This window comes from Patagioenas fasciata, chromosome 33, assembly GCF_037038585.1.
Source record: "Patagioenas fasciata isolate bPatFas1 chromosome 33, bPatFas1.hap1, whole genome shotgun sequence".
NCBI classification, from domain to species: Eukaryota; Metazoa; Chordata; class Aves; order Columbiformes; family Columbidae; genus Patagioenas; species Patagioenas fasciata.
The window spans coordinates 151,313-177,143 of NC_092552.1; the positions used below are offsets into that span (position 1 = coordinate 151,313).

Genomic DNA, 25,831 nt, shown 5'->3' on the forward strand with positions numbered 1-25,831 from the left:
GGGGGGTTTGGGGCAGGGGGGTGGTCCCGAGCTGTTTGATGCGACCGGAGTTTAGGACCCTGGATCCCACCGCCCCTTCAGCCACGCCCACTCCCTCTCGCCACGCCTCTCGCCGGCGCCTGGCTCCGCCCATCTCCTGGCAGCCCCCTCTCGGCGCATGCGCGCACACCCCGGAAGCGGCTCCCCGGGGCGCCGCCATATTGCACCCGCTCCCTCCGGTCCGGCCCGGTAGCGGCGGAGGCGGCGGGAGCGGCCCGGCCGCGGCTCCAGCATGTCCGAGACCTACGGTGGGCCCGGGGCGGCCAGCGGGGCCCGGCTGGGGCGGGGGGGCGCTGTGCGGCCCCACACAGGCTCTGGGAGCCCCTGTGTGGCATGCGGGGGGGGTCTGTGGGGCCCTATGTGGGGCGGAGGAGGTCTCTGGGGGGGGTGCGGGGTGTTTTGGGGGCCCCATAGAGGGTGTGGGGGGGCTGCAGGGGGTCTGGGGGGGTTTATAGAGGGTCTGTGGGGCCCTATGGAGGGTCTGTGGGGCCTTATAGGGGTTTTGGGGGCCCTATGGGGGTTCTGTGGGGCCCTATAGGGGTTTTAGGGGCCCTATGGAGGGGCCGTGGGACCCCTATGTGGGGTGGGGGGTGGCTGTGGAGGCCCTGTGGGGATCTGTGGGGCTCTATAGGGGTTTTGGGGGCCCTTTAGAGGGGCTGTGGGGTCCTATGGGGGGTCTGTGGGGACCCTATAGGGTTCTGTGGGGCCCTCTGTGAGATGGGGGGTGGCTGTGGGGACCCTATAGGGGTCTGTGGGCCCTGTGTGGGATCGGGGGGTGGCTGTGGGGACCGTATAGGGGTCTGTGGGGCCTCATAGGAGTTTTGGGGGCCCTATGGGGGGGCTGTGGGACCCCTATGTGGGATGGGGGGTGGCTGTGGAGGCCCTATAGGGATCTGTGGGGCCCTGTAGGGGTTTTGGGGGCCCTTTAGAGGGGCTGTGGGGTCCTATGGGGGGTCTGTGGGGACCCTATAGGGTTCTGTGGGGCCCCTATGTGGGGTTGGGGGGTGTCTATGGGAGCCCTATAGAGGTTCTATGGGTCCTTATGGGGGGTCTGGGGTCCCTATAGGGGTTCTGTGGGCCCCTATGTGGGTTGGGGGTGTCTATGGGAGGCCTATAGAGGTTGTATGGAACACTATAGAGGGTTTGGGGGCCCTATAGGGGGGTCTATGGGCCCCTATGTGCGTTGGGGGGGTGTCTATGGGAGCCCTATAGAGGTTCTGTGGTGCCCTATAGGGGGTCAGGGGTCCATGTAGGGGTTCCATGGGGCCCTATGTGGGTTGGGGGGGTGTTTATGGGTCCCTGTAGGGGGTCTGGGGGCTCTATAGAGGTTCTGTGGTGCCCTATAGGGGGTCTGTGGGCCCTATAGAGGTTGTATGGGTCCCTGTAGGGGTCTGGGGTCCCTATAGGGGGTCCGTGGGCCCTATAGAGGTTGTATGGGTCCCTGTAGGGGTCTGGGGTCCCTATAGGGGGTCTGTGGGCCCTATAGAGGTTGTATGGGTCCCTGTAGGGGTCTGGGGTCCCTATAGGGGGTCTGTGGGCCCTATAGAGGTTGTATGGGTCCCTGTAGGGGTCTGGGGTCCCTATAGGGGGTCTGTGGGGCTCTGTGTGTGATGGGAACCCCCACCCCCATTTTGGGCCGTTCTGGCTCTTCCCGCCCCGTTTGCCGCGGGCGGGCAGGAAATCCCCGTGTGAACCCCAAAACCCCCCAAATGGGGCTTTTTTCCCCTTTTCCCGCAGATTTCCTGTTCAAGTTCCTGGTGATCGGCAGCGCGGGCACCGGGAAGTCCTGTCTGCTGCACCAGTTCATCGAGAACAAGTGTGAGCGCCTTGCGTGGGGCTTCGGGCGCCTCCGGTTCCGCTCCGGAATGAACGGCGGGAGCCGGAAAGCTCCCGTTTTCCGCCTTTTCCTCCCCCCGTTTTCCGCCTTTTCCTCCCCCCGTTTTCCGCCTTTTCCTCCCCCCGTTTTCCGCCTTTTCCTCCTCCCCGTATCCCGCCTTTTCCCCCCATTTCCTGCCTTTTCCCCTGGTTTCCGCCACCTTTTCCTCCCGTTTTCCTCCTTTTCCTCCCATTTTCCTCCTTTTCCTCCCCGGTTTCCTCCTTTTCTTCCTCCCGGTTTCCTCCTTTTCCTCCTCCCCGTATCCCACCTTTTCCCCCCATTTCCCGCCTTTTCCCCCCTGGTTTCCACCACCATTTCCTCCCGATTTCCACCTTTTCCCCCCGTTTCCGCCACCTTTTCCTCCCAACTTCCACGTTTCCACCGCCTTTTCCTCCCCCCGTTTCCGCCGCCTTTTCCCCCCATTTCCACCTTTTTCCCCCATTTCTGCCACCTTTTCCTCCCGACTTCCACGTTCCCCCCGTTTCTGCCACCTTTTCCCGCCGTTTCCGCTGCCTTTTCCCCTTGATTTCCGCCTTTTCCCGCCGTTTCCGCCGCCCTTTCCTCCTGACTTCCACATTCCCCTCGATTTCCGCCACCTTTTCCCGCCGTTTCCCGCCGCCTTTTCCCCCCAATTTCCGCCTTTTCCCGCCGTTTCCGCCGCCCTTTCCTCCCGACTTCCACGTTCCCCCTGATTTCCGCCGCCTTTTCCCGCCGTTTCCCCGTTTCCGCCGCCGTTTCCCCCCATTTCCCCCTTTCCCCCCGTTTCTCCCGCTGTTTCCCCCGACCAGCGCGTTCCCCATTTCCGCCGCCTTTCCCCGATATCCGCGTCCCCCGTTTCCGCCGCCGTCCCCCCATTTCCCCCTTTCCCCCGTTTCCGCCGCCGTCCCCCCATTTCCCCCTTTCCCCCGTTTCCGCCGCCGTCCCCCCATTTCCCCCTTTCCCCCGTTTCCGCCGCCGTCCCCCATTTCCCCCTTTCCCCCGTTTCCGCCGCCGTCCCCCGTTTCCCCCTTTCCCCGTTTCCCCCGCCGTCCCCCATTTCCCCCTTTCCCCGTTTCCGCCGCCGTCCCCCCATTTCCCCCTTTCCCCCGTTTCCCCCGCCGTCCCCCCATTTCCCCCTTTCCCCGTTTCCCCCGCCGTCCCCCGTTTCCCCCTTTCCCCGTTTCCGCCGCCGTCCCCCATTTCCCCCTTTCCCCGTTTCCGCCGCCGCCCCCGTTTCAGCTCCGCGTCCCCGTTTCCGCCGCCGTCCCCCGTTTCCCCCTTTCCCCGTTTCCGCCGCCGTCCCCCATTTCCCCCTTTCCCCGTTTCCGCCGCCGTCCCCCGTTTCAGCTCCGCGTCCCCGTTTCCGCCGCCGCCCCCCGTTTCAGCTCCGCGTCCCGTTTCCGCAGTCAAGCAGGACTCCAACCACACCATCGGCGTGGAGTTCGGCTCCAAGGTGGTGAGCGTGGGCGGGAAGACGGTGAAGCTGCAGATCTGGGACACGGCCGGGCAGGAGCGCTTCAGGTGGGGGGCGCCCGAGAGCGCCCCATTTATTTCCCCCATTCCCCCCCTTCTCGGGGGCTTCTTTGTGGCTCCGACCCACCGGGACCCCCCGTTTTCCCTCCCCGCCCCCCTCCCCAGGTCGGTGACCCGGAGCTATTACCGCGGCGCCGCCGGCGCGTTGCTGGTCTACGACATCACCAGGTGGGTCCGGGGGCTCTCGGGGGGCGGTCGGTGCTGGGCGCCCCCCAGCGCCCGTGACGCGCCCCCCGCAGCCGGGAGACGTACAACGCGCTGACCAACTGGCTGGCGGACGCGCGCACGCTCGCCAGCCCCAGCATCGTCATCATCCTCTGCGGGAACAAGAAGGACCTGGACGCCGAGCGCGAGGTGACGTTCCTGGAGGCCTCGCGCTTCGCCCAGGAGAACGGTGAGGGGCGCTGGGGCGGGCGGAACGGGGGCGCCGAACAGTGGGGCGGGGCAAAACAGGGCTGTGGGGTGAGACAGTGGGGTCGGACAATGGGGTGAGAGACCCCAGGGTGGGAGAATGGTGAGAGATTGTGGGGTGAAACAATGGGGTGAGAGATTGTGGTGAGAGATTGTGGGGTGAAACAATGGGGTGAGAGATTGTGGTGAGAGATTGTGGGGTGAAACAATGGGGTGAGAGATTGTGGGGTGAAACAATGGGGTGAGAGATTGTGGGGTGAAACAAGGGGGTGAGAGATTGTGGTGAGAGATTGTGGGGTGAAACAATGGGGTGAGAGATTGTGGGGTGAAACAATGGGGTGAGAGATTGTGGTGAGAGATTGTGGGGTGAAACAATGGGGTGAGAGATTGTGGGGTGAAACAATGGGGTGAGAGATTGTGGGGTGAAACAATGGGGTGAGAGATTGTGGGGTGAGAGAGTATGGGGTGAATGAATCACTGTGGTGAGAGAGCGTGGGGTGAGAGATTGTGGGGTGAATCACAGGGGTGAGAGAGAGAGCGTGGGGTGAATGAATCACTGTGGTGAGAAACCGTGGGGTGAGCGAGCGCGGGGTGAATGGCGACGGTGGGAAACTATGGGGTGAATCGTGATGGTGAGCGGGCGCGGGGTGAATCAATCAATCCCGATGGTGAGCGGGGGTGGGGTGAATCAATCCCGATGGTCGGGGTGAATCAATCCCGATGGTCGGGGTGAATCAATCCCGATGGTGAGCGGGGGTGGGGTGAATCAATCCCGATGGTGAGCGGGGGTGGGGTGAATCAATCCCGATGGTCGGGGTGAATCAATCCCGATGGTCGGGGTGAATCAATCCCGATGGTGAGCGGGGGTGGGGTGAATCAATCCCGATGGTGAGCGGGGGTGGGGTGAATCAATCCCGATGGTCGGGGTGAATCAATCCCGATGGTCGGGGTGAATCAATCCCGATGGTGAGCGGGGGTGGGGTGAATCAATCCCGATGGTCGGGGTGAATCAATCCCGATGGTGGTCGGGGTGAATCAATCCTGATGGTCGGGGTGAATCAATCCCGATGGTGAGCGGGGTGAATCAGTCCCGATGGTCGGGGTGAATCAATCCAGATGGTGAGCGGGCGCGGGGCGAGCGCCGCCTGTTGGTTGGGCTGCGATTGAGGGGCCGTATCGCCCGCAGAGCTGATGTTCCTGGAGACCAGCGCCCTGACCGGGGAGAACGTGGAGGAAGCTTTTCTGAAGTGCGCCCGCACCATCCTGAACAAGATCGAGTCGGGTACGCCCGCCACGGCTTTTCGGGGGGGGACGGGGGTTTGGTCCCGGGGCTCCTGTTCTGACCCCCACGCTGATCCCCAGGTGAGCTGGACCCGGAGCGCATGGGCTCGGGGATCCAATACGGGGACGCGTCGCTGCGGCAGCTCCGGCAGCCCCGGGGGGGCCAGCCCGCCCCCCGGCCGCCCTGCAGCTGCTGAGCCCAGGTGAGACCCGCGCCACAGGGAGGGGCAGCGCCCCAAAAAGGGGCAGAGCCCCAGGGAAGGGCAGCGCCCCAAAAAGGGGCAGAGCCCCAGGGAAGGGCAGCGCCCCAGGGAGGGGCAGCGCCCCAGGGAGGGGCAGCGCCCCAAAAAGGGGCAGCGCCCCAGGGAAGGGCAGCGCCCCAAAAAGGGGCAGCGCCCCAGGGAAGGGCAGCGCCCCAGGGAAGGGCAGCGCCCCAAAAAGGGGCAGAGCCCCAGGGAAGGGCAGCGCCCCAAAAAGGGGCAGAGCCCCAGGGAAGGGCAGCGCCCCAGGGAGGGGCAGCGCCCCAAAAAGGGGCAGCACCCCAGGGAAGGGCAGCACCCCAAACAGGGGCAGAGCCCCAAGGAGGGGCAGCACCCCAAAAAGGGGCAGCACCCCAAAAAGGGGCAGCGCCCCAGGGAAGGGCAGTGCCCCAGGGAGGGGCAGCGCCCCAAAGAGGGGCAGCGCCCCCTAGCAGCACAGCACTAAAAAGTGGTTTCTCTTCCCCCCCCCCCACCTTCCCCTTCCCCCTCTTTTCCTTCCCCCCCCCCCCCCCCAGGACCATGTGCCTCACCCCCTCCCCATTTCCCTGGACTCCCCCCCCATTTTTCCCCCCATTGTCCCCCCAGCCCCCCGGACTCCCAGTGACCGTTCTCTGATTGTATCGACCGCAGTGGCTTCTCCCCCCTGGGGGTCCGTCCTGTGTCCCCCCCGGGCCGTGTCCCCTGTCCCCCCTGGGGGTCCGTCCTGTGTCCCCTGGGGGGGTCTGGCCGGTCTGTGCCCCCCAAACAGATTTGGGCTGAATTCACCTTGTTTAATAGCAAAAAAGTTCTGGCAGCATCTTGGGGGGTCCCCAAATGAAGGGGGCGGCCCCACTTTTCCTGGGGGGACATGACCCCCCCCATAAATGTGTCTGAGCACTGAGGGGGGGCCTCTTGATTTTGCCTTTTTTTTCTGTGCATTTCCACTTTTCTCCCCCAGAGATGAGAAATAATGTTGGTTTTTGGGGGGACACACATGACGTTGTCACCTCCCCCCGCTGTCACTTTGGGGGGGGGGGGGGGGGGACAGCAGGGGGGTCCCCACCCCCCCCCCCTCCGTCCGCCCCATTCCCCCCGTTGGGGGGGGGTCGTGGGATTTTCTGCTTCATGTTATTTATTGCACTTGGGGGGGGGAGGGGGGGGTTCCCATATTTTTTTCCTGTGGAGAAGGATAAAAAAATTATTAAAAATAGAGAAAAATAAGCGCTACTTTTGTTGTGTCCCCCCCCAAAAATGTGATTCTGGTACATAAAGTATTAACGTTTTCCAGCGCGCGGCTCCGCTGCTTTTGGTTCATTTTGGGGGGGGGAACCCCCCAAATATCACCGGGTGGGGGATGTCTGTATCAGCCTTGGGGAGCACCGGGGAATCGAACCCTGACCCCACCGGCTGCGGGGGCGCGGTGACGCGCTCGGGGGCGTGGCCGTGGTGCTGGGGGCGTTCCTCCGGGGGCGTGGCCACGGGCGGTACCGCCTTGGGGGCGTGGCCGTGGTGCTGGGGCTGCAGGTGCTGCTCGAGCGGGTTGTTCCATTTATCGGGGGGGGTGGTTCTGGGGGGGTCACTGGTTGATACCATTGCAGCGGATCGAGCGGGTTGTTCCATTTATCGGGGGGGTGGTTCTGGGGGGGTCACTGGTTGATACCATTGCAGCGGATCGAGCGGGTTGTTCCATTTATCGGGGGGGTGGTTCTGGGGGGGTCACTGGTTGACACCATTGCAGCGGATCGAGCGGGTTGTTCCATTTATCGGGGGGGTGGTTCTGGGGGCTGATTTGGGGGTCACGGGTTGGTACCGCTGTGACAGATCACGCTCCTCATAGAGCTGCGTTGCTTTATTTATTGGGGGGGGGTTATTTGGGGGTTTATGTGGGGGGTCACGAGTTGAAACCATTTTGCAGGGGATCGAGCGGGTTGTTCCATTTGTCGGGGGGGGGTGTTTTGGGGGGTCACGGGTTGAAACCATTGCAGGGAATTGAGCGGGTTGTTCCATTTGTCGGGGGATTGTTCTGGGGGCTGTTTTGGGGGGGTCACGGGTTGAAACCATTGCAGGGGATTGAGTGGGTTGTTCCATTTATTGGAGAGGGGGGCTGTGTTTTGTTTCGGGGGGGTCAATGGCTGGAAGCACCCCAGCGGGTAGTGCTCCCCGTAGAGCTGCAGGTGGCGCTCCGGTGGGTTGTTCCATTTATCGGGGGTTATTCGGGGGGTGGGTTGTTCTGGGGGGGGTTTTGGGGGTCCTGGGGGCTCAGGGGCTGGAAGCGCCCCAGCGGGTAGTGCTCCCCGTAGAGCTGCAGGTGCCGCTCCAGCGGGTTGTTCCATTTATCGGGGGTTATTCGGGGGGTGGGTTGTTCTGGGGGGGGTTTTGGGGGTCCTGGGGGCTCAGGGGCTGGAAGCGCCCCAGCGGGTAGTGCTCCCCGTACAGCTGCAGGTGCCGCTCCAGCGCCGCCCGCTGCCGCCGCAGGTTCGCCGGCATCTCCCGGTAAACGTCCGAGAACAGCAGCTGCGGGTTGGGCTTCGGCTCCCGCTCCGCGCGCTCGAACGCCTCCATCACCTGGGGACCAGCGGGGTGCTGAGCCCCAAACACACGGGTTCCGCTGCCCAGAACCCCAGGGTCCTGAGCCCCAAGACCCACGGGGTCCTGAGCCCCAAAACCCCACGATCCTGACCCAAAACCCCTGGGTTCCTCTCCCCAAAACCCCAGGGTCCTGAGCCCCAAAACCCACGGGGTCCTGAGCCCCGGAACCCCGGGGTCCTGACCCCCAAACCCCCTGATCCTGACCCCAAACCCCCGGGTTCCGCTCCCCAGAACCCCAGGGTCCTGAGCCCCAAGACCCACGGGGTTCTGAGCCCCAAAACCCCCTGATCCTGACCCAAAACCCCTGGGTTCCACTCCCCAAAACCCCAGGGTCCTGAGCCCCAAAACCCACGGGGTCCTGAGCCCCAAAACCCACGGGGTCCTGACCCCCAGAACCCGCGAGTTCCACTCCCCAGAATCCCAGGATTCTCTTCCCCAAAATCCCGGGATCCCTCCCCAAATCCCTGGGGGTCTCCACCCCAGAACCCACGGGTCCCGCTCCCCAGAGTCCTGCAGATCTCCCCAAAATCCCGGGATCCCTCCCCAAACCCCTGGGATCCTCCTCCCCAGAACGCCCAGGGTTCTACCCCAAAATCCCCGCGATTCTCCCCCAGATCCCATCAACCCCCCCAACCCCTCCCCCCCAAGCCCCCGTTCCCCCCGCCCCCCATTTCCCCCCATTTCTCCCCGACCCCCAATTTCTGCCCCCAAGCCCCCATTTCCCCCTTTCCCCCTGTTCCATTTCCCCCCAAACCCCCAATTTCTCCCCAAATCCCCCGTTCCCCCCAAACCCCACCCCCCCGTTCCCCCATGTCTCCCCCAAACCCCCATTTCCCCCCCTTTCTCCCTTTTCCCCCCGATCCCAAATTTGAAATTTTGGAGTTTTGAAATTCAACATTTTGAAAGCAAAAATTTTGAATTTTCACTTTTTGGAACTTTGGAATGTTGGAATTTTGGACTGTTGGAATTTTGAAATGTTGGAATTTTGGAATTCTGAAATTTGAAATTTTGAAATGTCAAAGTGTCAAAATTTGAAATTTTTGAGTTTTGAAATTCAACATTTTGAAATGTGAAATTCTGAAATTTGGCATTTTGGAGTTTTGAAATTTTGGAATTTGAAATTTTGATGTTTTGGAATTTTGAAATTTCGAAATTTTGGTATTTTGAAATTTTGAAATTTTTACATTTTGGAATTTTGAAATTTCAAAATTTTGAAATTTTGAAATATTGAAATTTTGAAAATTTGAAATTTTGACATTTCAAAAATTTGAGAAATTGGAATTTTGAAAATTTGGAATTTTGAAAATTTGAAATTTTGGAATTTTGAAAATTTGAAATTTTGGAATTTTGGGATTTTGAAATTCTGTTTCCCCCCGTTCCCCTGGTTCCCCAAACCCCCGTTTCCCCCCAACCCGCACCACGCGCCGCCTGCTCTTCCTCCAGGCGCGCTCCTCGTCCTCGCCCCCCCAGCCCCCCATTTCCCCCCCAGCCCCCCGTTTCCCCCCAGCCCCCCGTTTCTCCCCCAGCCCCCCATTTCCCCCCAGCCCCCCAGTTCCCCCCCAGCCCCCCGTTTCCCCCCAGCCCCCCATTTCCCCCCCAGCCCCCGTTCCCCCCCAGCCCCCCGTTTCCCCCAGCCCCCCGTTTCCCCCCCAGCCCCCCGTTTCCCCCCAGCCCCCCGTTTCCCCCCAGCCCCCCGTTTCCCCCAGCCCCCCGTTTCCCCCCCAGCCCCCCGTTTCCCCCCAGCCCCCCGTTTCCCCCAGCCCCCCATTTCCCCCCCAGCCCCCCGTTTCCCCCCAGCCCCCCGTTTCCCCCAGCCCCCCGTTTCCCCCCAAACCCCCATTTCCCCCCCACCCCCCCATTTCCCCCCCAGCCCCCCGTTTCCCCCCAGCCCCCCGTTTCCCCCCAAACCCCCGTTTCCCCCCAAACCCCCGTTTCCCCAGCCCGCACCATGCGCCGCGTGCTCTTCCTCCAGGCGCGCTCCTCGTCCTCGCCCCACCAGCCCCCCGTTTCCCCCCAAACCCCCGTTTTCCCCCCAGCCCGCACCATGCGCCGCGTGCTCTTCCTCCAGGCGCGCTCCTCGTCCTCGCCCCACCAGCCGCGGAGGCGCAGGAAGCGGCGCAGGCGCGCGATGGGGTGGTCCTGCTGGTCCCAGTGGTGCACCTCGTCCACCGAGCGGTACGCCGAGCTGTCGTCGCTCGTGCTGTGGTGCCCGATGCTGCGAATGGGGAGAAAACGCCACAAAACGGGCAACTGGGCACCGGCACCGATGGTGGGGGGGGACGGGGCGGGAACTGGGAACAGTGACCCTAAAAACCCCTAAAAACGGGCGGATCTGGGGCTGCGGTACCAGCAGGAACGGGGAGGAACCCATAGGAACCAATAGGAACCGGGAGGAACCCATAGGAACCAATAGGAACCGGGAGGAACCAGGAGGAACCCATAGGAACCAATAGGAACCGGGAGGAACCCATAGGAACCAATAGGAACCAGGAGGAACCAGGAGGAACCAATAGGAACCGGGAGGAACCCATAGGAACCAATAGGAACCGGGAGGAACCAGGAGGAACCCATAGGAACCAATAGGAACTGGGAGGAACCAGGAGGAACCCATAGGAACCAATAGGAACCAGGAGTAACCCATAGGAACCAATAGGAACCGGGAGGAACCAGGAGGAACCCATAGGAACCAATAGGAACCGGGAGGAACCAGGAGGAACCCATAGGAACCAATAGGAACCGGGAGGAACCAGGAGGAACCAATAGGAACCAACAGGAACCGGGAGGAACCAGGAGGAACCAATAGGAACCGGGAGGAACCCATAGGAACCAATAGGAACCAGCGGGAACCAGGAGGAACCAGGAGGAACCCATAGGAACCAGTGGGTCCCAGAAGAAACCAGTAGGTCCCAATAGGCACCAGTAGGAACCAGTAAATCCTGGTAGGTCCCGGTAGGCACCAGTAGGTCCCAATAGGCACCAGTAAGCACCAGTAGAACCCAGTACGTCCCAGTACACCCCAGTTCCCCCAGTTTGGTACCGGTAGGAACCAGCCCATCCCAGTCTGTCCAGTTGCGTATTGGTAGCTCTCAGTCTGTCCCAGTACATCCCAGTCTGTCCCAGTCCGGCCCATTTGGTACCGGTAGGTCCCAGTATGTCCCACTTGCCCCCATTGGGTACCCGTAGATCCCAGTTCGTCCCAGTCCGTCAGAGTTCCCCGTTGGGTACTGGTAGGTCCCAGTCTGTCCCAGTCCATCCCAGTCTGTCCCAGTCCGTCCCAGTCCGCCCCAGTCCCCGCTGGTACCGGTAGGTCCCAGTCTGTCCCAGTCCATCCCAGTCCATCCCAGTTCCCCGCTGGGTACCGGTAGGTCCCAGTCTGTCCCAGTCCATCCCAGTTCCCCGCTGGGTACCGGTAGGTCCCAGTCTGTCCCAGTCCATCCCAGTCTGTCCCAGTCCGTCCCAGTCCGCCCCAGTCCCCGCTGGTACCGGTAGGTCCCAGTCTGTCCCAGTCCATCCCAGTCTGTCCCAGTTCCCATTGTGTACCGGTAGGTCCCAGTCCATCCCAGTCCGCCCCAGTCCCCATTGTGTACCGGTAGGTCACAGTCCGTCCCAGTCCGCCCCAGTCCCCGTTGCGTACCGGTAGGTCCCAGTCCGTCCCAGTCCGCCCCAGTCCCCATTGTGTACCGGTAGGTCCCAGTCCGTCCCAGTCCGCCCCAGTCCCCATTGTGTACCGGTAGGTCCCAGTCCGCCCCAGTCCGCCCCAGTCCGTCCCAGTCCGTCCCAGTCCGTCCCAGTCCGCCCCAGTCCCCATTGTGTACCGGTAGGTCCCAGTCCGTCCCAGTCCGCCCCAGTCCCCGCTGGTACCAGTAGGTCCCAGTCCGTCCCAGTCCGCCCCAGTCCGCCCCGTCCCCGCTGGTACCGGTACGTCCCAGTCCGTCCCAGTCCGCCCCAGTCCGCCCAGTCCCCGTTGCGTACCGGTAGGTCCCAGTCCGCCCCAGTCCGCCCCAGTCCGCCCAGTCCGCCCCGTCCCCGCTGGTACCGGTAGGTCCCAGTCCGCCCAGTCCGCCCCAGTCCGCCCAGTCCGCCCCGTCCCCGCTGGTACCGGTAGGTCCCAGTCCGCCCAGTCCGCCCAGTCCGCCCCAGTCCGCCCCAGTCCGCCCAGTCCGCCCCGTCCCCGCTGGTACCGGTAGGTCATGGCCTCGATGAGGAAGGGCTGGTTCTCGGCCACGGCGCGGCGCCGCGCCTCCCGCGTGGCGTTGAACACGGCGAACACGTCGTTCCCGTCCACGCGGATCGAGAGCAGCCCGTAGCCCGGCCCCCGCGCCGCTGCGGACACCGGATGTCACCCACACACCCCGAAACACCCCGAAACACCCCAAAAACACCCCAAAAACACCCAAAAAACACCCAAAACCACCCCAAAAACACCCAAAAACACCCCAAACCCGCCCAAAACCACCCCAAAACACCCCCGGCCCCCGCGCCGCTGCGGACACCGGATGTCACCCAAACACCCTGAACACCCCGAAACACCCCGAAACACCCCAAAAACACCCAAAAACACCCCAAAACACCCCCGGCCCCCGCGCCGCTGCGGACACCGGATGTCACCCACACACCCCGAAACACCCCGAAACACCCCAAAAACACCCCAAAAACACCCCAAAAACACCCAAAACCACCCCAAAAACACCCAAAAACACCCCAAACCCGCCCAAAAACACCCCAAAACACCCCCGGCCCCCGCGCCGCTGCGGACACCGGATGTCACCCACACACCCCGAAACACCCCGAAACACCCCAAAAGCACCCAAAACCACCCCAAAACAACCCAAACCCGCCCAAAAACACCCCCGGCCCCCGCGCCGCTGCGGACACCGGATGTCACCCACACACCCCGAAACACCCCGAAACACCCCAAAAACACCCAAAAACACCCCAAAACACCCCCGGCCCCTGCGCCGCTGCGGACACAACGTAGCACGGTCACACCCGCCCAACACCCCAAATCCGCCTGAAACACCCCAAACAACACCCCAAATCCGCCTGAAACACCCCAAACAACACCCCAAACCTGACCAAACCCAGCCAAAAACACCCCAAACCTGGCCAAAACCACCCCAAATCTGACCAGAACACCCCAAACAACACCCAAACCTGCCCAAAATAACACATTTTGGGATTTCAAATTTCAAAATGTCAAGGTTTGAACTCAAAATACTGAGTTTTGAAATTTCAATTTCAAATTTTGAGATTTCAGATTTCAATTTCAAATTTTGAAATGTCAAAACTTCAAAATTTGAAATTTTGGAGTCTTGAAACTCAACATTTTGAAAGGGAAAATTCTGAATTCTGAAATGCTGGAATTTTGAAACTGTATTCTGAAAGTGAAAACTTTGAGATATTGAAATTTTGGAACTTTGAAATGTTGGAATTTTGGAATTCTGAAATTTGAAATTTTGAACTATCAGAATGTCAAAATTGGAAAATTTGGAGTTTTGAAATTCAACATTTTGAAACTGCAAATTTTGAAATTTGAGATTTTGGGATTTTTAAAATGTTGAAATTTTGGAATTTTGAAATGTTGAAATTTGGAATTTTGGAATTCTGAAATTTGAAATTTTGAAATGTCAAAACGTCAAAATTTGAAATTTTGAAATGTCAAAACATCAAAATTTGAAATTCTGGAATTTTGAAATTGAACATTTTGAAAGTAAAACTTCTGAAATTGGGCATTTTAGAATTTTGAAATTTTTGAATTTGAAATTTTGAAATGTCAGAACTTTGAAATTTTGGAATTTTGAAATTTCAAAATTTTGGAATTTGAAATTCCGGGATTTTTGGATTTTGAAATTTTGGTATTTTGAAATTTGAAAATTTGAAATGTTAAATTTTGAAAATGGAAAATTTTGAAATTTGAAATTTGAAAATTTTGAAAACTGAAAATTTTGAAATTTGAAAATCGAAAATGTTGAAATTTGAAAATTTGCCATTTGCGATTTTGCACGGCGGGCGCGCTGCCCGTGCGCCAGCGCCGCACCGATGCCGTCGCCGCGGTACTGCTCGCGCGTGGGCGTGGAGATGGCGTAGCCGTTGTTGCGGCAGAAGAAAACCACGGGGCAGTCGAGCGTGGCCGCGAAGTTGAAGCCGGCGTGGGCGTCGCCCTCGCTCGCCGCCCCCTCCCCGAAGTAGCAGATGACGGCGCGGCTGGCGTGAGCGCGCTTGATGGCGTAGGCGGCGCCCACGGCTGCGGGGACACGGGGGGACGTGGGGGGACTTGGGGAGATGTGGGGGGCATGGGGGGATGTGGGGGGCATGGGGGATATGGGGATGTGGGGGGACATGGGGTGATATGGGAACGTGGGGGGCATGGGGGATATGGGGACGTGGGGGGACTTGGGGAGATGTGGGGGGCATGGGGGGATGTGGGGGGCATGGGGGATATGGGGATGTGGGGGGACATGGGGTGATATGGGAACGTGGGGGGCATGGGGGATATGGGGGAATGTAGAGGGACGTGGGGGGATATGGGAACATGGGGGATATGGGGACGTGGGGGACATGGGGGGATATGGGAACGTGGGGGATATGGGGACGTGGGGGACATGGGGGGACGCGGGGAATATGGGGAAATGTGGAGGGACGTGGGGGACATGGGGGATATGGGGGACATGGGGGGACATGGGGGATATGGGGATGTGGGGGGACATAGGGTGATATGGGAACGTGGGGGACGTAGGGGATATGGGGGAATGTAGAGGGACGTGGGGGACATGGGGGATATGGGGACGTGGGGGACATGGGGGGGATATGGGGGACATGGGGGGACGTGGGGGATATGGGGGAATGTGGAGGGATGTGGGGGAAATGGGGGGATGTGGGGGACATGGGGGGACATGAGAACATGGGGATGTGGGGGACATGGGGGTATATGGGGATGTGGGGGATGTGGGGGACATGGGGGGATATGGGGATGTGGGGGATGTGGGGGACATGGGGGGACGTGAGGACATGGGGATGTGGGGGACATGGGGGGTCGGTGAAATGGGGAGATATGGGGGGACACGGGGGTTTGGGGACACAGGGGACACACAGGGACACGGGGTTGGGGACACAGGCAGTTTGGGGACACGGGGTTTGGGGACACAGGGTTTGGGGACACAGTGTTTGGGGACATGGTGTTTGGGGACACAGGGACACGGGGTTTGGGGACATGGGATTTGGGGACACGGGGTTTGGGGACAGCGGCGCCGCTCACCCTGCGGGATCTGGGTGGCCAGCGGGGACGAGATGGTGACGAAGTGGCGCTGGCGGCAGCCGTAGTGCACCGGCATCTGCCGGCCCTTGCCGGGGTCGCTGGCGTTGCCGTAGCACTGGGCCATGAACAGCTCCAGGGGGTACCCGCGGTACAGCAGCACCCCTGGGGACACCGTGGGGACACCGTGGGGACATGGGGACACTGGGCCATGAACAGCTCCAGGGGGTACCCACGGTACAGCAGCACCCCTGGGGACACCGTGGGGACACCGTGGGGACATGGGGACACTGGGCCATGAACAGCTCCAGGGGGTACCCGCGGTACAGCAGCACCCCTGGGGACACCGTGGGGACATGGGGACACCGTGGGGACATGGGGACACCGCTCCCCTGGGAAAACACCCCCAAAAACCTGTGTCCCCAAACCCCCATATGTCCTCCCATGTCCTTGTGTCCCTCACCCACCTCGCGGTACTGCCCCAACACCAGGTCCCCGTGTCCCATGTCCCCATGTCCCCTGTCCCCTGTCCCTCACCCGCCTCGCGGTACTGCCCGAACACCAGGTCCCCATGTCCCACGTCCCCATGTCCCGTGTCCCCTGTCCCTCACCCGCCTCACGGTACTGCCCGAACACCAGGTCCCCGTGTCCCATGTCCCCATGTCCCCTGACCCCTGTCCCTCACCCACCTCGCGGTACTGCCCCAACACCATGTCCCCATGTCCCATGTCCCCATGTCCCCTGTCCCCTGTCCCTCACCCACCTCGCGGTACTGCCCGAACACCAGGTCCCCGTGTCCCACGTCCCCATGTCCCGTGTCCCCTGTCCCTCACCCGCCTCACGGTACTGCCCGAACACCAGGTCCCCGTGTCCCACGTCCCCATGTCCCGTGTCCCCTGTCCCTCACCCGCCTCACGGTACTGCCCCAACACCAGGTCCCCGTGTCCCACGTCCCCATGTCCCGTGTCCCCTGTCCCTCACCCGCCTCACGGTACTGCCCGAACACCAGGTCCCCGTGTCCCATGTCCCCATGTCCCCTGACCCCTGTCCCTCACCCACCTCGCGGTACTGCCCCAACACCAGGTCCCCGTGTCCCATGTCCCCATGTCCCGTGTCCCCTGTCCCTCACCCACCTCGCGGTACTGCCCCAACACCAGGTCCCCGTGTCCCATGTCCCCATGTCCCCTGACCCCTGTCCCTCACCCGCCTCGCGGTACTGCCCGAACACCAGGTCCCCATGTCCCATGTCCCCATGTCCCCATGTCCCCTGTCCCTCACCGGCCTCGCGGTACTGCCCGAACACCAGGTCCCCGTGTCCCATGTCCCCATGTCCCCATGTCCCCTGTCCCTCACCGGCCTCGCGGTACTGCCCGAACACCAGGTCCCCGTGTCCCATGTCCCCATGTCCCATGTCCCCATGTCCTGTGTCCCCTGTCCCTCACCCGCCTCGCGGTACTGCCCGAACACCATGTCCCCATGTCCCATGTCCCCATGTCCCCATGTCCCCTGTCCCTCACCCGCCTCGCGGTACTGCCCGAACACCATGTCCCCATGTCCCATGTCCCCATGTCCCCATGTCCCCTGTCCCTCACCGGCCTCGCGGTACTGCCCGAACACCAGGTCCCCGTGTCCCATGTCCCCATGTCCCATGTCCCCATGTCCCCCGTCCCCTGTCCCTCACCGGCCTCGCGGTACTGCCCGAACACCAGGTCCCCGTGTCCCATGTCCCCATGTCCCATGTCCCCATGTCCCCCGTCCCCTGTCCCTCACCCGCCTCGCGGTACTGCCTGAACACCAGGTCCCCGTGTCCCATGTCCCCATGTCCCCATGTCCCCATGTCCCCTGTCCCTCACCGGCCTCGCGGTACTGCCCGAACACCATGTCCCCATGTCCCATGTCCCCATGTCCCCATGTCCCCTGTCCCTCACCCGCCTCGCGGTACTGCCCGAACACCAGGTCCCCGTCGTCCAGCGCGGCCGCGCTGCCCACGTGCGTCCCCTCCTCGCCGTAGTTGGTCATGTAGAACGAGATGCGGCCCTGGGGGGGACACGGGGGTGTCACCGGGTGGGGGACACGGGGCTGTCACCGGGGTCCCGCTGCGGGCGTCCCCGTGTCCCCCGGTGCCCACCTGGCGCTGGGACTCGTACAGGATGCGGTCCATGGTGTTGAGCAGCGTCATGGTCTTGTAGAGCTTCAGCACCTGCTCCTTGGGCAGCTGCGCGCCAGGGGACGTTTGGGGACGTTTGGGGACATCGGGGTTGGGGACCCGCCGTGGGTGTCCCCGGTGTCCCCGACCTGCGGGTCCTGGTCAGCACTGACCACGTGGCCCCGTGGGTCCCATCCTGTCCCCGGGGTGTCCCCATGTGTCCCCAGTTGTCCCCACAGTGTCCCAGGTGTCCCCAGTGTCCCATGTGTCCCCAGGGTATCCCTGGTGTCCCCAGATTTCCCCCCAGTGTCCCCAGGGTATCCCCAGTGTCCCAGGTGTCCCCACAGTGTCCCCAGGGTATCCCTGGTATCCCAGGTGTCCCCACGTGTCCCCAGGGTATCCCTGATGTCCCACGTGTCCCCAGAGTATCTCTGGCATCCCAGGTGTCCCCACAGTATCCCAGCTGTCCCCGGTGTCCCCATGTGTCCCCAAGGTATCCCCAGTGTCCCCGCGTCCCCACCTGGGGGTCCTGGTCAGTGCTGACCACGTGGCCCTGCCGGTCCTGTCCCATCCCGGGGGTGTCCCCCCATGTCCCCCCGTGTCCCCAGGTGTCCCGTGTTCCCAGGTGTCCCCACGTCCCCGTGCCCACCTGGGGGTCCTGGCTGGCACCGACCACGTGGCCCTGCCGGTCCTGTCCCATCCCGGGGGTGTCCCCCCATGTCCCCCCGTGTCCCCAGGGCGTCCCCCCGTGTCCCCAGGTGTCCCGTGTCCCCGTGCCCACCTGGGGGTCCTGGCCGGCACTGACCACGTGGCCCTGCCGGTCCTGTCCCATCCCCAGGGTGTCCTCCCATGTCCCCACGTGTCCCCCCGTGTCCCCAGGTGTCCCGTGTCCCCAGGTGTCCCCACGTCCCCGTGCCCACCTGGGGGTCCTGGCTGGCACCGACCACGTGGCCCTGCCGGTCCTGTCCCATCCCGGGGGTGTCCCCCCATGTCCCCCCGTGTCCCCAGGGTGTCCCCCCGTGTCCCCAGGTGTCCCCACGTCCCCGTGCCCACCTGGGGGTCCTGGCCGGCGCTGACCATGTGGCCCTGCCGGTCCTGTCCCATCCCCAGGGTGTCCCCCCATGTCCCCCCGTGTCCCCAGGGTGTCCCCCCGTGTCCCCAGGTGTCCCGTGTCCCCGTGCCCACCTGGGGGTCCTGGCCGGCGCTGACCACGTGGCCCTGCCGGTCCATGACGCGGTACACGGGGATCCCCGACAGCACGTTGGGCTGGATGAACTCCAGCCGGTCCGCGAACTCGGCCGAGGCGCCCGGGAACTGCGGCCTCTCCTCCGGCGGGGGCTCCTGCCACCCGGGCCACCCCGGGTCACCTCGGGGTCACCTCGGGGTCACCCCGTGTCACTCCTGTGTCACCCCGTGTCACCTCGGGTCACCCCTGTGTCACCTCGGGGTCACCCCGTGTCACTCCTGTGTCACCCCGTGTCACCTCGGGTCACCCCTGTGTCACCTCGGGGTCACCCCGTGTCACCCCGTGTCACCTCGGGTCACCCCTGTGTCACCTCGGGGTCACCCCGTGTCACCCCGTGTCACCTCGGGTCACCCCTGTGTCACCTCGGGGTCACCCCGTGTCACTCCTGGGTCACCCTGTGTCACCTCGGGGTCACCCCGTGTCACCCCTGTGTCACCTCAGGTCATCCCTGTGTCACCTTGGGGTCACCCCGTGTCACCCCTGTGTCACCTCAGGTCATCCCTGTGTCACCTTGGGGTCACCCCATGTCACCCCGTGTCACCCCTGTGTCATCTCGGGGTCACCCCCGTGTCACCCCCATGTCACCCCGTGTCACCTCAGGTCACCCTGTGTCACCTCGGGCTCACCGGTCCCCAAAAGGCCCTGGGAACCTCCCTCCTGTGCCACCCCCGGGGGACAAAGAGCCAGGATTGAGGGATGTGGGGACACGGGGATGGGGGACATGGGGACAGGGGGATGGGGGGACATGGGGACAGGGGGACACGGGGGGACATGGGGACAGGGGGACACGGGGATGGGGGGGCACAGGGATGGAGGAACATGGGGACATGTGGACAGGGGGACATGGGGATGGGACAACACGACATGGGGACACGGGGACATGGGGACACAGGAACGTGAGGTGTGGATGTGGGGAGACGATTTGGGGACGCAGGGATCTGGGGACATGGGGATGGGCTGGGGGTCACAGGGCTGGGGGACACGGGGACAGGGTGAGGGACACGGGGCCACCGGGATGGAGTGGGGGGACGGGGGGACACAGCGACACCGTCACTTGGGGACACGGGGACAGGGCCGGGGGGGCCGGGTTGGGTTCCAGACCGGCCCGGGGTGGGATCCAGGCCGATCCGGGGTGGGACCCAGGCCGATCCGGGGGCTTCCGGGCCGGTCCCCGTGCCCCCCGCCCCACTCACGGCGGTGCCGAGGCCTCGGGTCGGGCCCTGGAGCCGCTGGAGCCGCCGGAGCTGCCAGCGCAGCGACCGCAGCGCCGCCATCGCCGCCATCTTCCCGGGGGCGTGGCCAACGGTGGGGGCGTGGCCCAACGGTGGGGCGTGGCCAACGACGGGGCGGGCCAAGCAACAGAGGCGTGGTCAACAACGGGGTGTAATCAAACGGCGAGGGCGTGGCCAAATGGAGGCGTGGCCCAACCGCGGGGGCGTGGCCCAACGGCGGGGCGGGGACAACGGCGGGGCGGGGTCGAGCAACGGGGGCGTGGCCAACCGGCGGCGGGCGTGGTCAAACAACGGGGCGTGGTCAACCGGCGAGGGCGTGACCAGCTGGGGGTGTGGTCCAAGCGTGAGGCGTGGTCAAACAACGGGGCGTGGTCAAACAACAGAGGCGTGGTCAACGACGGGGGCGTGGCCTCGGCCTCACGTTGGGGCTTCAGCGTTGGGCGAGGCCACGCCCCTCGGGGCGGTACAAAAAGCGGAAGAGGCGGGGCGCGGCGGCCGGAAGTGGCGGCGATGGCGGCGGCGATGGCGGCGGCGATGGCGGCGGACGGTGCGTGCAGCCTGCGGCCGTTCTCCTGCGAGCAGGCGCTGCTGTCGCGGCCCGACGGCTCCGCCGCCTTCGTGCAGGGTGAGCCGGGGCTCCAGGGGCCTTCCCCGGGGCTTTCCCCGCTTCCCCGGGGCCTCCCCGGGGCTCCCCCGGTGCTCCCGCCGCTGACCCGCGGTCCGGTCCGGTCCCACCGCAGGCGCCACGTCGGTGCTGGCCGGGCTGTACGGCCCCGCGGAGGTGAAGGGCAGCCGGGAGCTCCCGGACCGGGCGGCGCTCGAGGTGCTGCTGCGGCCCAAGGTGGGGCTGCCAGGTGGGTGCCCCCCCCAACCTTCCTGGGTGTCCCCCCCAGACCCTCCCGGGGTGTCCCCCCCATTAAACCCTGAGGGTGTCCCCCCCAACCCTCCCGGGGTGTCCCCCCAACCTTCCTGGGGTGTCCCCCCTTAAACCCTGGGGTGTCCCCCCCAACCTTCTCCAGTTTCTCCTCTCTCCACCCAAATCCCTAGGGTGTTCCCCCCGTCCCGGCGTGTCCCCAAACCCGCAGGATCGTGGCCCTCCCCCCAAACCCCGGGGTGTCCCCCAACCCCCAGGGTCCTCCCCCCCCAAATCCCGGGGTGTCCCCAAACCCCCAGGGTTCCCCCCCAACCTACTTGGGGTGTCCCCAAACCCCGAGGGTCCTCCCCCCAAACCCGGGGTGTCCCCAAACCCTAAGGGTCGTCCCCCCCAAGCTCTGGTGTCCCCAGACCCCCGGGTGTTCCCCCCCAAGCCCTGGTGTCCCCAAACCCCGGGGTGTCCCCAAACCCCCCGGGTGTTCCCCCCCGTCCCGGTGTCCCCAAAGCCCGGGATGTCCCCAAACCCCCTGGGTGCTCCCCCCATCCCGGTGTCCCCAGACCCCCCGGGTGCTCCCCCCGTCCCAGTGTCCCCAAAGCCCGGGGTGTCCCCAAACCCCCCGGGTGCCCCACCCCATCCCGGTGTCCCCCGACCCCCCGAGTGCCCCCCCCCGTCCCGGTGTCCCCAAAGCCCGGGGTGTCCCCAGACCCCCCGGGTGCTCCCCCCTGTCCCGGTGTCCCCAAAGCCCGGGGTGTCCCCAGACCCCCCGGGTGCTCCCCCCTGTCCCGGTGTCCCCAAAGCCCGGGGTGTCCCCAGTGCCGGTGACCCCGCGCCCGCAGGGGTGCTGGAGCGCAGCCGGGAGCAGCTGCTGCGCGGGACGTGCGAGGCCGTGGTGCTGGGGGGGCTGCACCCCCGCTCCACCATCACGCTGGTGCTGCAGGTGCTGAGTGACGGCGGCTCCGTATCCTTGGGGGTCGAGGTGTGGTTTGGGGGGTCGGGGTGTCTGTGTGAGGGTCTCGGTGTGGTTTGGGTGTCTCTGTTCCGGGGTCCCCGTTGTCCTTGACCCCCAGCTGCTCTCGTGCTGCCTCAACGCCGCCTGCCTGGCGCTGCTGGACTCGGGGGTCCCGCTCTCCACGCTGTTCTGCGGCGTCACCTGCGCCCTCGGCCCCGACGGGACCCTGGTCCTGGACCCCACAACGCGGCAGGAGCAGGTGAGTGGGGGGCGACCCCCCGAGCTCCCCCCGAACCCCCTGAGCCCCCCCGAGTCCCTCTGAGCCCCCAAAGTCCCCCCTGAACCCCCCCCCGAGTCCCTCAAACTCCCCTGAACCCCCTGCGTCCCCCAAACCCCCAGAGCCCCCTGGAGTCCCCTCCTGAGCCCCCCCAAGCCCCCCAACCTCTCTTGACCCCTCCTGAGCTCCCCAACCCCCCTGAGCCCTCTCTGAGTCCCCGCCTGGACCCCCTGTGTCCCCCCAAACTCTGAGCCCCCCCTGAGCCCCCTGACCTGTCCTGACCCCCAAACCCTCTGACCCCCCCCAATCCCTGTGCCCCCCTGACCCCCCAAACCCCCCAATTCAAACCCAATCCCTGTGCCCCCCAAATCCCCTCACCCCCCCAATCCCATGCCCCCCTGACTCCCCAAACCCCCTGACCCCCCCCAATCCCTATGCCCCCCTGACCCCCCCGATCCCTCTGACCCCCCAAAAGCCCCTGACCCCCTGCCCCCCGTTGCCAGGAGGCCCGCGCCGTGCTCACGTTCGCCATCGCCAGCGTGGAGCGCAAGGTGCTGGCGGCGTCCAGCAGGGGCAGCTGCTCCGCGGAGGAGGTGAGGGGGCCGGGGGGCTCCGGGGGGCAGGACCCGTCCCACGAGGGTCTCCCGCCCACCGGGGTCCCCGTTCCCGCAGGTGCAGCGGTGCCTGGCGGCCGCCCAGCGCGCCGCGGACTCCGTCTTCGGCTTCTACCGCGACTGCGTCAGGCGGAAATACTCCAAATCCTGACCCCCGTTGTCCCCCCGCGCGCAGTAAAGGAACCCACGCACCCCCCCGCGCCTCTCAGTCCGTGCAGCGCCGCGTGGGTGGGGACACAGGGACACGGGTGGGGACACCTGTCCTGGGACACCCAGCATGGCGGCTCGGGGTGGGCGCCGCGCTGTGACCTTCCCAAGATGGCGGAGCGCAAGGCGCAGTTCACACTTGTACACGCAACACGGCGCCGCGTGGTGACCTCCCCAACATGGCGGCCTCCACTGTCCGCCACGCTCTGACCGTCCCGCTATGGCGGCTCACGGGCCTGTCCCGCAGCCGTACACCAAGATGGCCGCTGGAGTACGGCCATGTTGCTCCTGTGTCCCCAAGGCGCCTGCGCTGGCAGGGGGCGGGGCTCGCGGCGGCGCTGGGCGGAAGCGCGCGTTGCCGCGGCAACCGGCGCCGGAAGTGCGGGCGGCCCGTCCAGTTGCGCGGCGTCGAGCAGCGCGGGGTGTGAATTGGGGTGAAAAACGGGGGTTTTGGGGGGCGGGGGGGCGGGGGTCGTGTCCCCCCCTCACTGAGCCCCGGCCCGCAGGCCGCGCCATGGCCGAGCTTCACCTCATCGGGCAGATCGTGGGCGGCAGCGGCTTCGAGCAGCGGCGGCTGTTCTGCACGTGGGGGCTGCGCGCGGGTGAGGGGGCGGGGGGGACACGGGGGGAGTGACCGGGGGAGGACACGGGGGGTGACCGGGAGGGACACGGGGGGTGACCAGGAGGGACCGGGGGGTACGGGACGTGACACGGGGGGTGACCGGGTGGTGACCATGGGGGTGACCGGAGGACACGGGGGGTGACCGGGGGACACGGGAGGTGACCAGGGGGGTGACCGGGAGTGACAGGGGACACGGGGGTGAGCGGGTGGTGACCATGGGGCTGACCGGGGGACACGGGGGTGATCGAGGGGTGACCTGGGGGAGACGTGGGGGGTGACCTGGGGTGACCGGTGGGCATGGGGGTGAGCGGAGGGGTACTGGGAGACACGGGGGGGACACGGGGGTCACTGGGGAGGTGACCAGGGAGGTGACCGGGAGTGACCAGGAGCCACGGGGGTGACCGAGGGGTGACAGGGGAGGTGACCAGGGGGCTGACCAGGTGACATGTGGGACGACCGGGAGTGACCAGGGGTGACTGAGGGTGACCAAGGGGTGACAGGGAGACGTTGGGGTGAGCGGGGGTGACCGGGGGACGCTGGGGTGAGCGGGTCCCCGTCCCCAGGAGGCGCCTGGAAGCTGCTGTCGGGGCCGCTCTCGGGGCAGACGCAGGTGGACGACCCCCAGGCGGGGGATGTGGCCTTTTGGTGTCACCCGCTCGACGTGCACTTGGCCACCAAGGGCCTGCAAGGTACCGACCCCCCCGTCCCCACGTCCCCATGGCCCCAACGCCCCGTGTCCCTGTGTCCCTCATCCCCATGGCCCCAACCGCCCACGTCCCTGCATCCCTAATCCCCGTGTCCCTGTCCCCCTATGTCCCTGTCCCCTATGTCCCTGTCCCCCTAATCCCTGTGTCCCTGTCCCCTTATGTCCCTGTCCCCCTAATCCCTGTGTCCCTGTCCCCCTATGTCCCTGTCCCCTATGTCCCTGTCCCCCTAATCCCCATGTCCCTGTTCCCCTGTGTCCCTAATTCCCATGGCCCTATCCCCCCATGTTTCTGACACCCTTGTCCCCATGTCCCTGTCCCCCTTGTGTCCCTGTCCCCATGTTCCTGGCCCCCTGCCCCCCCATGTCCCTGTGTCCCTGTTCCCATGTCCCTGTCCCCCCTGTCCCCCTATGTCTCTGACCCCTGCGTCCCTGACGCCCTTGTCCTCCTGTGTCCCCCCTCATGTCCCTGTCCCCATGTCCCCATGGCACCAGGACGGGTTCGGCCGCGCCGCGGTGCTGGGCTACGGGTGCTGTGTCCCTGACCCCAATGTCCCCGTGTCCCCGTTGTCCCCATGTCCCTGACCCCTGTCCCATGTCCCCGTGTCCCCAGGGTGGCCGCAGCTGCACGTGCAGGTGTGGCACCAGGACGGGTTCGGCCGCGCCGCGGTGCTGGGCTACGGGTGCTGCCCGGTCCCCGCCGCCCCCGGGTGCCACGCGCTGTCCTGCGTCACCTGGCGCCCGCGGGGGTCGTGGCGCCAGCGGCTGCGCCGGCGGCTGCTGGGGGGGGGTCCCCAGCTGCGCGTCCCCCCCGAGGCCGCCGAGCGGTTCCGGCTGCGCACCGAGGCCGCGGGCACCGTGCACCTGCAGCTGGGGGTGCTGCTGCGGCACTTCGGCCGCTTCAGCGTCCAGTGCTGAGGGACCCCCGGGCCCCGGACGGGACACCAGGACCCCCGCGACCCCCCGGATGGGACACCAGGGACCCCCCGGATGGGACACCTGGGACCGCCAGGATGGGACACCTGAGACCCCCCCCGGATGGGACACCAGGGACCCCCCGGACAGGACACCTGGGACCCCCAGGATGGGACACCTGAGACCCCCCCAGATGGGACACCTGGGACCCCCCAGAAGGGACACCTGGGACCCCCAGGATGGGACACCTGGGACCCCCCAGACGGGACACCTGGGACCCCCAGGATGGAACACCAGGGACGCCCCAGGATGGGACACCGGGGACCCCCAGACAGGACACCGGGGACACCAGGGGCCCCCAGGCAGGACACCTGGGACAGGACACCGGGGACCCCCCAGGACAGGACAGCAGGGACCCCAGGAATGGGACACCCAAGACCACCCAGGATGGGACACCAGGGTCCCCAAGGATGGGACACTTGGGCCCCCCAGGATCGGATCCCCCGGACCCCCTGAACCGGACATCTGAGACCCCCAGAACCGGACACTGGGGACCCCCAGGATGTGACCCTTGTCCCCCAGGACAGGATGCCCGGGTCCCCCTGTCCCATCCCTCCCCTGGCTGGGGGTCACTGGGGACCCCCTGTGTCCCCCCATAAAGCTCTTTTGACAGCAGCTTTGGTTCCCCTGTCGCTTGGGGTGTCCCCCCTGTCACTTGGAGTGTCCCCCCCTGTCACTTGGGGTGTCCCCCCCTGTCACTTGGGGTGTCCCCCCCGTCTCTTGGGGTGTCCCCCCCTGTCACTTGGGGTGTCCACCCGTCACTTTGGGTGTCCCCCCCTGTCACTTG

At 64.8% G+C, this 25,831-nt stretch overlaps 4 protein-coding genes across 7 annotated transcripts; 3 read left to right on the forward strand and 1 right to left on the reverse strand.

Moving 5' to 3' along the window:
* The first annotated feature begins 168 nt into the window (after window positions 1-168).
* RAB4B (RAB4B, member RAS oncogene family) lies at window positions 169-6,415 on the forward strand. Of its 3 annotated transcripts, XM_065859424.2 has the most exons (8): window positions 169-287; window positions 1,777-1,857; window positions 3,301-3,415; window positions 3,533-3,595; window positions 3,667-3,821; window positions 5,025-5,120; window positions 5,201-5,322; window positions 5,895-6,415. In XM_065859424.2, the coding sequence occupies exons 1-7, from the start codon at window positions 272-274 to the stop codon at window positions 5,314-5,316; spliced, it is 642 nt and encodes a 213-aa protein (XP_065715496.1). In that variant the 5' UTR covers window positions 169-271; the 3' UTR covers window positions 5,317-5,322; window positions 5,895-6,415. The 3 variants fall into 3 exon arrangements, with proteins under 3 accessions (XP_065715496.1, XP_065715495.2, XP_071656924.1); XM_065859423.2 differs by lacking the exon at window positions 169-287 and having other exon boundaries at window positions 1,389-1,857; window positions 3,724-3,821; XM_071800823.1 differs by lacking the exon at window positions 169-287 and having other exon boundaries at window positions 1,393-1,857.
* Window positions 6,416-7,192: 777 nt separating this feature from the next.
* On the reverse strand, window positions 7,193-19,907 carry BCKDHA (branched chain keto acid dehydrogenase E1 subunit alpha). Its single transcript, XM_071800790.1, has 9 exons — window positions 19,785-19,907; window positions 18,531-18,686; window positions 17,328-17,414; window positions 17,128-17,236; window positions 15,203-15,364; window positions 13,985-14,191; window positions 12,129-12,270; window positions 9,991-10,162; window positions 7,193-7,923 (listed from the first exon to the last, which is right to left on the reverse strand). The coding sequence occupies exons 1-9, from the start codon at window positions 19,872-19,874 to the stop codon at window positions 7,702-7,704; spliced, it is 1,347 nt and encodes a 448-aa protein (XP_071656891.1). The 5' UTR covers window positions 19,875-19,907; the 3' UTR covers window positions 7,193-7,701.
* Window positions 19,908-20,306: 399 nt separating this feature from the next.
* On the forward strand, window positions 20,307-22,732 carry EXOSC5 (exosome component 5). The gene is made up of 6 exons (XM_065859445.2): window positions 20,307-20,448; window positions 20,564-20,677; window positions 21,534-21,655; window positions 21,765-21,905; window positions 22,427-22,516; window positions 22,596-22,732. The coding sequence occupies exons 1-6, from the start codon at window positions 20,334-20,336 to the stop codon at window positions 22,686-22,688; spliced, it is 675 nt and encodes a 224-aa protein (XP_065715517.1). The 5' UTR covers window positions 20,307-20,333; the 3' UTR covers window positions 22,689-22,732.
* On the forward strand, window positions 22,719-25,659 carry B9D2 (B9 domain containing 2). 2 transcript variants are annotated; one of them, XM_065859435.2, is made up of 4 exons: window positions 22,719-23,178; window positions 23,251-23,346; window positions 23,930-24,055; window positions 24,683-25,659. In XM_065859435.2, the coding sequence occupies exons 1-4, from the start codon at window positions 22,965-22,967 to the stop codon at window positions 24,985-24,987; spliced, it is 741 nt and encodes a 246-aa protein (XP_065715507.2). In that variant the 5' UTR covers window positions 22,719-22,964; the 3' UTR covers window positions 24,988-25,659. The 2 variants fall into 2 exon arrangements, with proteins under 2 accessions (XP_065715507.2, XP_065715508.2); XM_065859436.2 differs by having other exon boundaries at window positions 22,719-23,166.
* Window positions 25,660-25,831: the final 172 nt, after the last annotated feature.

Excerpts from the sequence above, each read along its gene's own strand:
- RAB4B (XM_071800823.1), top strand. The coding sequence starts at position 1,650 with ATGGGAACCCCCACCCCCATTTTGGGCCGTTCTGGCTCTTCCCGCCCC. Across the intron at positions 1,858-3,300 it reads CCAGTTCATCGAGAACAAGT|TCAAGCAGGACTCCAACCAC; the intron begins GTGAGCGCCTTG and ends CCGTTTCCGCAG. Across the intron at positions 3,416-3,532 it reads GCCGGGCAGGAGCGCTTCAG|GTCGGTGACCCGGAGCTATT; the intron begins GTGGGGGGCGCC and ends CCCCCTCCCCAG.
- EXOSC5 (XM_065859445.2), top strand. The coding sequence starts at position 20,334 with ATGGCGGCGGCGATGGCGGCGGCGATGGCGGCGGACGGTGCGTGCAGC. Across the intron at positions 21,906-22,426 it reads CCACAACGCGGCAGGAGCAG|GAGGCCCGCGCCGTGCTCAC; the intron begins GTGAGTGGGGGG and ends CCCCGTTGCCAG. Across the intron at positions 22,517-22,595 it reads GCAGCTGCTCCGCGGAGGAG|GTGCAGCGGTGCCTGGCGGC; the intron begins GTGAGGGGGCCG and ends CCGTTCCCGCAG.
- BCKDHA (XM_071800790.1), bottom strand. The coding sequence starts at position 19,874 with ATGGCGGCGATGGCGGCGCTGCGGTCGCTGCGCTGGCAGCTCCGGCGG. Across the intron at positions 15,365-17,127 it reads CGGGCAGTACCGCGAGGCGG|GGGTGCTGCTGTACCGCGGG; the intron begins GTGAGGGACAGG and ends CGGTGTCCCCAG. Across the intron at positions 7,924-9,990 it reads GGAAGAGCACGCGGCGCATG|GTGATGGAGGCGTTCGAGCG; the intron begins GTGCGGGCTGGG and ends GCTGGTCCCCAG.
- B9D2 (XM_065859435.2), top strand. The coding sequence starts at position 22,965 with ATGGCGGCTCACGGGCCTGTCCCGCAGCCGTACACCAAGATGGCCGCT. Across the intron at positions 23,179-23,250 it reads AGCGCGGGGTGTGAATTGGG|GCCGCGCCATGGCCGAGCTT; the intron begins GTGAAAAACGGG and ends CCCGGCCCGCAG. Across the intron at positions 23,347-23,929 it reads CACGTGGGGGCTGCGCGCGG|GAGGCGCCTGGAAGCTGCTG; the intron begins GTGAGGGGGCGG and ends CCCCGTCCCCAG.